Source organism: Prionailurus bengalensis, chromosome B1 (assembly GCF_016509475.1).
Source record: "Prionailurus bengalensis isolate Pbe53 chromosome B1, Fcat_Pben_1.1_paternal_pri, whole genome shotgun sequence".
In the NCBI taxonomy this organism is placed as follows: Eukaryota; Metazoa; Chordata; class Mammalia; order Carnivora; family Felidae; genus Prionailurus; species Prionailurus bengalensis.
This window is the reverse complement of record NC_057344.1, coordinates 132,433,441-132,445,338: the sequence shown is the minus strand read 5'-3', so window position 1 is coordinate 132,445,338 and position 11,898 is coordinate 132,433,441. Positions and strand designations below refer to the sequence as shown.

General features: G+C 41.8%; 1 protein-coding gene across 1 annotated transcript; it reads left to right on the top strand.

Annotated features, from left to right (window-relative positions):
* The first annotated feature begins 4,254 nt into the window (after positions 1–4,254).
* Positions 4,255–7,603, top strand: TIGD2 (tigger transposable element derived 2). The gene is made up of 2 exons (XM_043572192.1): positions 4,255–4,583; positions 4,760–7,603. The coding sequence occupies exon 2, from the start codon at positions 5,679–5,681 to the stop codon at positions 7,254–7,256; it is 1,578 nt and encodes a 525-aa protein (XP_043428127.1). The 5' UTR covers positions 4,255–4,583; positions 4,760–5,678; the 3' UTR covers positions 7,257–7,603.
* Positions 7,604–11,898: the final 4,295 nt, after the last annotated feature.

The window sequence follows — 11,898 nt, the reverse complement described above, 5'->3', positions numbered from 1 at the left end:
CCCTCCCCTGTTCATGCTCTGTCTCTCTCTGTCTCAAAAATAAATAAATGTTAAAAAAAAAAAATTAAAAAAAAAATGGTGGTCATTATGTAAGGTTTTCAAACTTTACCATATTATAATTTCTTGGGGTGCTTGCCAAAAATGAAAGGTTCCTGGGTTTCATCCCTGGAGTGAGCCCCAGAAGCTACAGTTTGGACCCCAGGTGATTCTGACCCATCAAGTCTGAGGAGCAACCTTGGGAGAAGCAGTTTTTGGACAAACTAGAACAGAATAATGTACAGATTAACAGAGGAAGGATTGGACTTGTTTAGGCTAAAACAGCAGCAAGCAGAGCCTTAAAGCATGAAGCTGCATGTGTTGGGCACAGGGAGCATGGGTGGTCTGGTGCACAGTGGCTTCCAGGAAGGTGGATTTCATCAATCTAAGGGAAACTGAGGACTCCTTTAGAGAACAATTTGGAAAGGTAAAGTGGGTCTAGATTTTACTCAAGTTTCCAACCCATACTGTGGCCACCAATTAGCAATTCACTGGTTTCTTCAATTTATATCCACATTTTTTTTTTTTTAGGAAGCAAGTCTAATTTTTCCTTAAACATTTCCACCAGTAATTTTCATTTTTTCAACCCTATCAAATCTTTTTTATCTTCCTAGGAACTCATTGTCTTAGCTTTGCCTATGCTTCCAGTCAATTGAAAACCTACTGCCAGCCAACAAGGAAACACAAAAAAGAAAATTAAGTTTAAAACCCTCCTACTGGGCATCTATAGAAGACTCAAGAATATGAAAAAAATCACTACCTTTCAATATCAGGTTAAAAACCTTCTTAAAAAAGATAAGGGATTTTCCAAAGAGTAATCTGTTCTGTCATTTGTGTCCAGAAATTTTCAAGTGGAAAAGCATTTCTACCTTTAACTATATAAAAGGGATTTTTTAACACTAAAACTGAATGATTTGGGCTTTTGTCTAAAATACAAGGTGAAATAACTTTACAGCTAAAAGAGACTTCAAAGAATAGGTTTTCATTTTGAAGATAACAACTGTTTTATATCTTGTTTCCCTAATACACTCCAAAATATATATTTTAGCTACAAAAATCCCCTCCATATTTTACGTCATTCAAAGTAGGTGACAAATGTTCTTTGTGAAACCATTTGCTGCAAATCAATTGGCAATATTTTTCAATCATTAAGAAATACTATTTGATATTAAATCAGTTTAATACCAATGGAATAATAGTATCAGGTCTTCATCTTAAGCTTACTGGAGTAGCTAATTTGGGTAACTTAACCAAAAATTTCCAAGTAAATGAGGATCAGTGATAAAGTAAATGAAATCAAAAAAGCAAGAAAGCAAGAAAGCAGTTGCTTTACAAGAATTTATCTAGAGATGTACTATTCTATTACAAAACTATCATGCATGAAACATACTACGGAAAATGAGGCTGCAAATTGTATTTGCACTGAGATTATCTTAGTAGAAAAGGGAATTTAGAACTTTGAATGATGAGAAACATAAGCCATTTCAGGTGATTTGGAGTAGCCTTCAGCAAACCCACATTCCAACGAGCCAAATGCCATGTCTGATGAACACTGCTCCAGACTTAAGGTACCCTCACAACCAGAATGCCACTTTGTGATGGTGGGCAGAGCACATTGCCTTTAAAACCAAATAGTTCTGGCTCAACTCTTTATTCTGCCACCTATGTTTAATAGATTCACACACCTTTTGGCTTTTGATTCACTGTACAAAAAATAGAGGTACCGTTGACCTCATAATACAAGGATTAAGGGATACCACATACAGAAGGAAAGAAATCCTGGTAGCAGCATTCCCTCAGGAGTGAACTGTCTTCTAATTAGAGAATAAACCACAGTGAATGGTAAGGGACAGGTAGAAAAAAGACACAGAATAGAAAACTTCCCTGTGTCATAAAGGAAAAAGAATCTAAGATATCACAAACAGCTCAGAGGGAAGGTTGGGGGGATGCTGAGACAGAAGAATGTTGGGGAGAGGAGAGGATGGCATGTCAAGACGGAATGAGGTGGTGACCCAAAGAATGGACAGTAAGAAATGCCTGTGGTCAGCCTGGCTCCTAATAAAACCAGGAGGACACACGCTCTATTTTAAGGTCTCCCCCCCCACTCTTGTACTTGAATACAAATCTTCCACAACTAGTAACCCCTCCCCTCAACAAAAAGGAAAAAGTCTGTTATAGAAAACTAGCTTGTGTAAAGACACAGCTGTCTTGGGTAAAGTCAAGTCTTATTAATAAGTCTACTAAATACAAGTGCCTTGTGGGAGGTGGTGTTTTGAGGCAACCAAGGCATATGGGCTGTGTTCCAGATTTAAACTCACACAAGGTGATGAAAAGGGAACAGTTCTAAGAGACAAGACATGATCAAGCTGGAGAATCAGCAGAAACGGAGAAATGATCCAAGGGGTATCTGGAAAGAAATTAAACCTCAGAGATATCGGGCAAGGGAGAGAAGAGTCAGGGGTCACTTTATTTAAATATATAATAGGACCCAGTGACCCCAGTAGGCTGGCGGGTGAGGGAGAAGGCCAGGGGGCTAACATCTGGTTACATGCCACCACCAATGGTTGGTAGTCGGTACATATCGGCTCTTTTTCCTTAAGGAATGGATACCATATCAGATACAACTGTTTTCACGCTTCTTACAACTATGGGGGGGGGGGGGGCAAAATTTTAAAAGTGATCTAAAACTTGCATGAAGTTGTACTTTACCTCAAATAGTCAACCAAACTTGCAGAAACTGCTTGGTTGATAGTTGGGAGGAAGGGTGGGGGGAGGAGGGGGAAGCAGGTATTTGTCTAAAACTACTTCACAGCATAACTAGGAGATCACAGATTTTCCACCATGCCAGGTAGAGGAAAGCTGCGATTTTCAGGTAGGCAATTGAGCAGTTTGGGCGCGGGAGTCAGATAGTTAGAAGCCTTACAATCATCTCTTTGCTGCAGTATGAATGCTCAGGTCAGTTCCCTTATGAAACGTTTTAGCAACAATATGGCCTTTACAAATAAATGACGAATTACCATGCTACTTTATGTTAACGAAAACGAATAGACATTTATGTTAGGGTATTGGAGAAACTTTAGCCTTTTCCATTTTTCAAAGTATTATACACGCACAGAGAGAGAGAGAGAGAGAGAGAGAGAGAGACAGAGAGAGAGAGAGAAGGCTAAACGCGTTTCCTTGGTAAACAGGTGCTGCAGGATGGAGGTGCAGCCACTCCCTTCCCCTGGGAAGGCTCTGAGCAACCCCCCCCCCCCACCCCGCCCGCCATAAGGAACGGAGTTCGGGAAGGGGGAGTTGGCATGGTTCAACGCAGAGGTTATTAGTACACAAGTGCTGGCATTCGGTCCATTTAGAATTCCAAAATAGAAACTAATGCTACCTCCACTTAAAATAAACCAAGGGACTATTTGTCAAACTGCAAATTTCCTCATTACTACCGAGAAGCAGAAGGAGAAAAGGGGCGGCAGGAAACTCACGAGGGAGTCTCCCACAGGCTCACGCGTCTCCCAGGTGCAGTCCGTCTTGCACAGGGTCCGCTTCTATGGTGACTGTGACTTCAACCCTGGAGCATCGCAACCAGGGAGGGAATACTCGATACCCAGTTTGACCAACCCCTGCTGCACCTCAGGAACCCCGGGCTTGCTCAGGTAGATTATGCAGAATGTAAGCCCAGCTCCTCTCCTGAACCCGGTCCCCAAAGGGAGCTAGCCTTCCTGCCCTCGGCCAGCAACCGCGTCTGCTCGCTTCTACCTTTGCTCATGATCCTCGCTCCGACTCCTCCAGTCCCAGGTGACGGGCGCTGGAACGCACGGGTGCAGCGGCCGCTATTTGTAAACACGCTCCACGTGCGCTCGCCCAGCCCCATTCACAAGCCGCTCGTGGCACCTGAGGATGAGTAGCTTTCTCCAGAGCCCTCAGAGGGTGCGATTTTTATTCCACCTGAGAGAGGAGGAAGCCTCGCCCCCAGAGGAGAGCCACTGAAAGAAGGGCCAAGACAGGGTGGACTTGGACCGCCCCCTGCTGGCCGACTAAATAGTCTGCAGGCTAGAGCAGGCAGGGCTTTAGCCAAACCCACGCCGCGCCTAAAGAAGCTGCAGCGGCCGGCCCCGCCCCCGCCCTCTCGCCAAAGACCCCGCCCCCGGGCCGCGCGCACTCGCCCGCGCAGGCCCCACCCCCTTGCCGACACAGCGTTCTTGCGGGGGCGCGCGCGTGCACCCTAATCCCCCGCCTTCCGGCTCCGGCGGCGACGCTCGCCGCTTGCCGCTGCCGCCGCGCCACCAGTGTCAGCCTCCCTCTAGAGACTCCATTTGCTTTCAGGGCGGTCTGGCCCCCGCGCGGGCTGGCGGAGAGCGATGCCCCCGGCCCGCTGACTGTCGTCCCCTGGGCCAAGCGCTCGCTCGCTGCGGCGGTGACACCCTGGTCGCCGGCGTCCACGGAGGAATCCGGGCTCCCTCCGCGTGAGCAAAGACGTCCCGCGCTCCGGAGCTCGCCCTGCGGGGAGAGGCCCTCGCTAACGCGGCTTGTCTCTGACCTCTTAATTTCAGGAGGTAGGCAATTCAGGTCCCGCTGTCACTCCAGATAATGCCTAAAAGCATTATTTGTCGGATTTTGCCATCACACTGATAGGAGGCGTTAATTTTCTCAATATAGTTGCAGGATAGATACGAGTAATGCCACAGACCCTGATATTGAAAAAAAAAATGTTTTTGGTATTTTCCTTTAGGTTTCGGAGGCACCGAGTGCTTATACAGCTCCCCACAGGAACTACTTCTGTTGGCCCATCGAGGATCATCTTTCACCAGGATTATTTTAACATCTTCACTGAGCCTTCCACTCCATACCTTCTACCATGAGTTCTGATTTCTACCAATGAAGTTTTTGATGCTTGCTTTAATCATGTGACACCACCTCTTGTCCGCCTTTTGCCTTTCCAGTTGCCAAATACATTAGGTACAAGTTTGTGTCATGTTAAAGTACAAAGTTTTCTGCCTGTCCATTTTCACCTTATTTGCACTGCTCACTTCTGTCCAGCTTGCCTTATCTCGCCTGCCTATGATTTCCATAACCACTCACTTGAATAATTAATCTCTAGCAGTCCTTGCCTAGAAGAGGCTGTATTCCATACAGTACATTGCCTGACAAAGACAGCATCAGCGGATGAGTTTTTCCATTATATTTTCCCATATGTCATGTCTACAAGTCCTCTCTTAAACTATTTATCCCTGGCACATTTCTCAAAGTACTCCCACCTGAGTCTTAGTTCCTTTAGCAAAGAGTCTCTACCTGTAATGAAAGAAGAATTAAATACACAATAGGACTGTTTTAGAGACCTTACTGGTACAGATTGGTTGCAGTCTCCTTTGAGATTGCAGTTCATGAAAAGACCTTAAACTAAGTAAGGAGGAAGAAAGAAGATAGGTTTAGTTAAAACTAGTCCTTGTTGAAAGAACTTTGTAGGCTTTAAACAACAAAGTGAAGAGAGTCACATAGGCCTGGCCTGGAAATTGGCCAGCATACCATCCATCTAGGTCCTGCAGAGAAGGGAAGGGATCTTAAAACCCCATTTTCTAGTCTCATTGTATTCAAATCTAAGTTGTTAAATATCTTGTTCTAGTAATTGCTTAAAATATTGGACATTTAAAATGTTGGGGAAACGTAAGCGTGTGGTGTTGACAATTAAGGACAAGCTCGACATTATTAAGAAACTTGAGGAAGGCATATCTTTCAAAAAGCTTTCTGTAGTGTATGGAATTGGTGAATCCACGGTTCGTGATATTAAAAAGAACAAAGAAAGGATAATAAACTATGCAAACAGTTCAGATCCTACAAGTGGGGTGTCCAAACGTAAATCAATGAAGTCATCGACATACGAGGAACTTGATAGGGTTATGATAGAGTGGTTTAACCAACAGAAAACAGATGGGATTCCAGTGTCCGGAACAATTTGTGCAAAACAAGCCAAATTCTTTTTTGATGCTCTGGGAATGGAAGGTGATTTTAATGCATCATCTGGCTGGCTAACTCGATTTAAGCAGCGCCATGGTATTCCAAAGGCTGCTGGTAAAGGAACAAAATTAAAAGGAGATGAAACTGCTGCCAGTGAATTTTGTGGTAACTTTCAGGAATTTGTCGAGAGAGAGAATCTACAACCGGAGCAAATTTATGGTGCTGATCAAACTGGATTGTTCTGGAAATGTCTACCGTCAAGGACATTAGCTCTTGAAACTGAACAAACTACTTCTGGTTATAGGTCAAGCAGAGAGAGAATCATTATTATGTGTTGTGCAAATGCCACTGGTTTACACAAACTTAATCTTTGTGTTGTGGGAAAAGCAAAAAAACCCCGTGCGTTCAAAGGAGCTGACCTTTCAAACCTTCCTGTCACTTACTTCAGTCAAAAAAGTGCATGGATAGAACATTCTGTTTTCAGACAGTGGTTTGAAAAGTACTTTGTGCCACAGGTACAGAAGCATTTGAAATCCCAGGGGCTTCTAGAAAAAGCAGTGCTTCTTTTGGATTTTCCCCCAGCACATCCAAATGAAGAATTATTGAGTTCAGATGATGGCAGAATAATTGTGAAATATTTGCCACCAAATGTCACAAGTCTAATTCAACCTATGAGTCAGGGGGTTCTAGCCACAGTAAAAAGATACTACCGAGCGGGACTTCTTCAGAAATACATGGGTGAAGGAATTGACCCAAAAATGTTTTGGAAAAATTTGACAGTGTTGGATGCAATTTATGAAGTATCAAGAGCTTGGAACATGGTAAAATCTAGTACCATAACCAAAGCATGGAAAAAACTGTTCCCTAGCAATGAAGAGAATTCAGGCATGAACATTGATGAAGGAGCCATTTTAGCAGCTAACTTAGCAACAGTTTTACAGAATACAGAAGACTGTGAACACGTTGACATTGAGAATATTGATCAGTGGTTTGACTCTCGGAGCAATGACTCAAGCTGTCAGGTGCTAACAGACAGTGAAAGTGCTGAGGACCAGGCCAAGCCTGCTGAACAAAAACATTCCAATAAGACTAGAAAAGCAGAACTGAATCCAGAGAAGCATATTAGCCATAAAGCTGCACTTGAATGGACTGAAAATTTACTGGATTATCTAGAACAACAAGAGGACATGCTTCTATCTGATAAACTGGTATTACGGAGGCTTCGAACAATAATAAGAAGAAAACAGAAGATCCAAAATAACAAAAGTCATTAATAATACTCTTAAGTGTATTTGTATCTTTGTGACTTTATCTGCAGTGGAACTTCATTATCTTCTTTGAAGTGCTGTGGATTTTAAAGCTAAATACATTTTATAAATGATTTTAGGATTAGATGCCATTTTGGATTACTTAAATTACTGCTCTTTAATGTTGATTCTAGTACGTGACCATTGCCATCCATGTAACTTGTTTGTTTACTCTTTCTAATCTGTATTATACTAGTTAGATCATAAGGTACCTGAGGCCAGATATCTTGTGTCTGTTTTGTGCCTGAATTTCAATGTGTCTAATAGAGGACCGTGCACACTATAGGCAATCAATAAATCTTACTTAAATTAAATTTTTATGACTTGCTCTGAACTTGTTTCCAAATGAAATATGTTGGGGGTAAGTTTCCATTTCCATGATGTTTCCACCTGGTGAAATTTTTAGAACTTAGCAAAAATTTGTCTGTGCAACGAGAGCACTGAAGGAAAATAGTCTCAAACCTGAAATATGGGATTCTATATCAACAGTATTTGGATAGTCAGCAATTCAGATTGGCCATCTCTGAGTATAATGAAGGAAGAAGAAATATAAAATGTCTCCAGGGAGAGGGCTTGCGCTTCACTTTTATTCCAACTGACAGCAGGGAGAGTTCCTTCAGAGTTGTAAAAAGAATGCCATCCCCATTTCAGAAAAAATAGTTTTCAGTTCCCAAACCGTCGTAATCAGAAGAGGTAAGAGTTATACTTTGTTGTCTTTCATTTCAATTCTTCATTAGAATAGATATATCAATAGTTCTTGTTTTTAATAAGCTGTTTGATATTTATATAACACTTTAAAGCTTACAAATTATGTTGTTTACTTATAGCATATTTTTTTCTGAGGATAATTGAGAACATAAGCATGCATAAAATTTGTGGAACCATCCACCACATGAACAGTGGACTAACATTAAGTAGAACATGAGAAAGATTATTATAGAAGAGTATGGGCTGCTGTGTGACCATGGGCAAGTTATTTAACCCATATGTAAATTAGGAGTAATACCTGCCTTAGAGAGTTTTTGTGAGCAGTATAGGATTTAATGTATGGATTTTAAGTATTATGGGCTTAGAAGAGGACCTGACTCAGCTTAAGTCCTCTTTGAATGTTAGCTACTGTTACTGAGTTCCTGAAACTGAGTTTCAAAAGTTATGCTGAACAGACCCGGTGTATGACTCAACTGTGAGGTTGCTGTGTTAGGAAAACCCTTTAAAGGGAAGTGAGATAAAAGACAAGTAACTAGCTTCAGTTGAAATAGAATAATAATTTATTTCAGTGAAAACTGAAAGGTTAATCCAATTTAGAAATCATTTCCTGACCATCTATTGCTAGGCACAGTGAGGTCTGTGGGCACATTTAAGACATCTTAGATTGAATTATAAAATAAATGGGAATGGAATTGTAATTTCTTTGCTCCCTGGCCTGCTAATAAAATAAATAGATGTTACCATTATTCATAGAAGAGAATCTATATTACTAGTATTGGCATAATTTACTGAAATAATAAAATACCTTAAAAGTAGATAAGATAATAAGCAGGACATTTGAAATATTTTATTAAATTACAGTAACAGAATCAGTAGAAAATTCAGAGCAAAAGAAACATGACAAAAAACTCTGGATATAGCAGTTAAGCCCAGCCATATATAGGGAGCTTTGTTGTGATTGATTTGAGATTTTAGAGACCCTGACAATTCTTCATGAGGCTATCATTAGAGTGCAGGGCTCTGCCTTTTGAGCTGAGGTTTTGGTTCAGGAAAGCCTATTTCAGAAAACCACTAAGAATCCACTTTCTTTGGGAGAATTCACCTATTAAAAAACCTTCCTCAGTTTACATAGTTTTAATTACTGGATGGGCCTGAGGAAATGAAGACTGTACATGGAATAAGTCCTGAGGCTATTTGGCTTCTTGGAGACTAAGAGATTCAAACCTGATAATGGTAAAGACATGTTTGAATGTTGCTTTGCATTTTTCACAGTCTTTTGCTAACAACTCTTCAAACTCCTTTCAATTATGATATTGAAATGGTTTGTTTAATCCTGTGTTTTATCATAGATGCTAATATAAACTGTGAATTCTAATTCCATATTTAATTGTAATACAAAAATCTTTTCCCTTTTCCAAGTTATATGGTAATTATATTTTCTAGTTTGAGAAGCACAGAACTAATGTGCTCTCGTTTGACTTCGTGCACTTTATTTGTTTAAAAAATTTTAAGTTTATTTATTTATTTTGAGACAGAGAGCACGTGAGCAGGGTTGGGGCAGAGAGAGAGGGGAGAGAGAGAGTCCCAAGCAGGCTCTGCACTGCCAGCACAGAGCCCAGTGCGGGACTCGAACTCCCCAACTGTGTGATCATGACTTGATTCAAAATCAAGAGTCAGCCACTCAACCGACTGAGCCACCCAGGCACCTCTGACTTTGTGGACTTTAAAGAAAATAGTCACAAATTCTAACTTGGTCACCATTTACACAAGTACATATTTTTTTTAAAGGATTTGAAAGACTAACAAAATTCACACCAAATGGAAAGTGTTTGGCAATTAAGAGTGTACTATTTATTTATTTATTTAAAATTTTTTTAATGTTTTCTTATTTATTTTTGAGAGAGAGGCAGAGCATGAACAGGGAAGCGCAGAGAGAGAGAGAGAGAGAGAGAGAGAGAGACAGAATCCAAAGCAGCTCCAGGCTCTGAGCTGTCAGCACAAAGTCCGCCGCGGGGCTTGAACTCATGAACTGCGAGATCATGACCTGAGCTGAAGTCAGACGCTTAACCGACTGAGCCACCCAGGCCCCCCAAGAGTATACTTTTTAAAAATAAAAAGTATAGTTGGGATATTTATTATTTCATAATTCAATCTCAGAGAATAATACAGAGGTTGATTGGAAAACTTTGAGTGCTCAATCAATATAGAAGAATTGGTAGGGCCCAGATCAATAGCCACAGTCAATTTAAGCAGAATTATAGGATTATAATGGCAGTCTTCTTCTGGTATTCATTTTGTTTTCACTCTAGCTTCTGGCTGAGCTGTACAGTCACTTCATCATGAATTTTCTGGATTTAGGGAGGATCACAGTGGACTAAATGGCACAGCTGACTTGAAGCAGGACACAGCTACTTAAGTCACAGGCTCAGAGACACTAACCCTCCAGTGATATGACTAAAAGCCACCTAAATCAAATTTAGAACCTGTACTCCTAGTTTGGAACTCTTCAGGAAGGCTATGTCTACTTATTACCTGGACATTTTTGCAAAGTTGACCTTTCCTGATTTAAATATATACTTTATCTACATCCTAAGCAATGATACCTGTAAAATCACAGGTCTTGTGTGCCAATTGTGGTCTTTTTCTAGTTTAAATACAAAACAATTTTTTTTTTTAAATAATTTGACCATCTGTAACCTAAAATCATCTTGCATACCTCATTGGCACACTGAGAAACACTGGCCAAACAGGGTTGCTAAAGGTGAGCAGACTGGAATGCAAACACCAGCTTCTCTACTTTCTCCTTAGATAACCTTGGCAGCTTTCTGGACCTCTCTAAACCTGTTTCTTCATACATAAAAGGTTGGTGGGTTATACAGGTACACTCCAAGGTTGCACAAACACCTGGTTTCCAGGCTCGGCCCAGGGAATGAGTCACAGCTGTTCTCTCACAGTGACCCTGCAGACTTAAAGGGGGCCTGGGCACCCCTGTTGAGGTCTAAGGCACTGCCTCACCACTGGGAATGCTGGCTGAGGTGTCTGCATGAGTCAGAGGGCATTGCAGAGTCGCCAGGCTCCGGGGACCACAGAGTGTGCTGTCAATCACCACGGGGGCCCATTAGCAAAAACCAAAAAACACAGGTGGGGCTTGCTCTAGCTGCAGTCTCAGATAACAGGGCTCAAAGAGAAATGTGTTCTTCCAAGCAGCTGAAGGCATACTCGTGAGATGATAAGCTTGTATGCTAAAAGCAGAAATGCAAACTGCCTGTGCAGATTCAGTGGGGAAGCAAGGGTAGATTTGGACCCAGTCACAAAGCAGCACTAGCATTACTAGTAACAGCACCAATAGCACTGTCTCCCTCAAAATGACGAGTCCAGGGGTCACTGGGCCCGGTTTGCCCTGCACCATCCTGTTTTATACTAGTTCTCTCAGAGTAAGTGTTGCAGTGCTCCTTTTAATCTCAAGTGGTGAGAAATCAGATGATTTCCCTACCGATGACCCAGAGAAAGGAGTTGATCCGCCCAAAGTCACACAGTGACCAAGAAGGAAGTAGAAGTTGCTTCTCTCAACTCCAGACAATGTGGCCTAGTAGCCAAGGATATAGGCTCTGTCTAGACAACAAGCCTCCAAGAGCTGGATTGTAACCTCTTTCACACTTCATCCTGGATCCCAGCACTGCACCTGCCTTCTTGACACAGGCAGGAAGTCTCTTATTGAAATTCTGTCTCTCCTGGAGGACAAAGAGTTCTCCCAGGTCACGTGCTGAATGTCTGCTATGTGCCAGGCACAATGCTGAGTGTTCCACAAATCAACATATGCTTTGTGATCCTCAACACAAATCCTGTGAAGTGTAATAATACACCTGTTTCAGAGGGAGCCCCCAAAGGGAGCTGGCAGAGA

Bases quoted from the DNA above. Each gene is read 5' to 3' on its own strand.
- TIGD2 (XM_043572192.1), top strand. From the start codon at position 5,679: ATGTTGGGGAAACGTAAGCGTGTGGTGTTGACAATTAAGGACAAGCTC.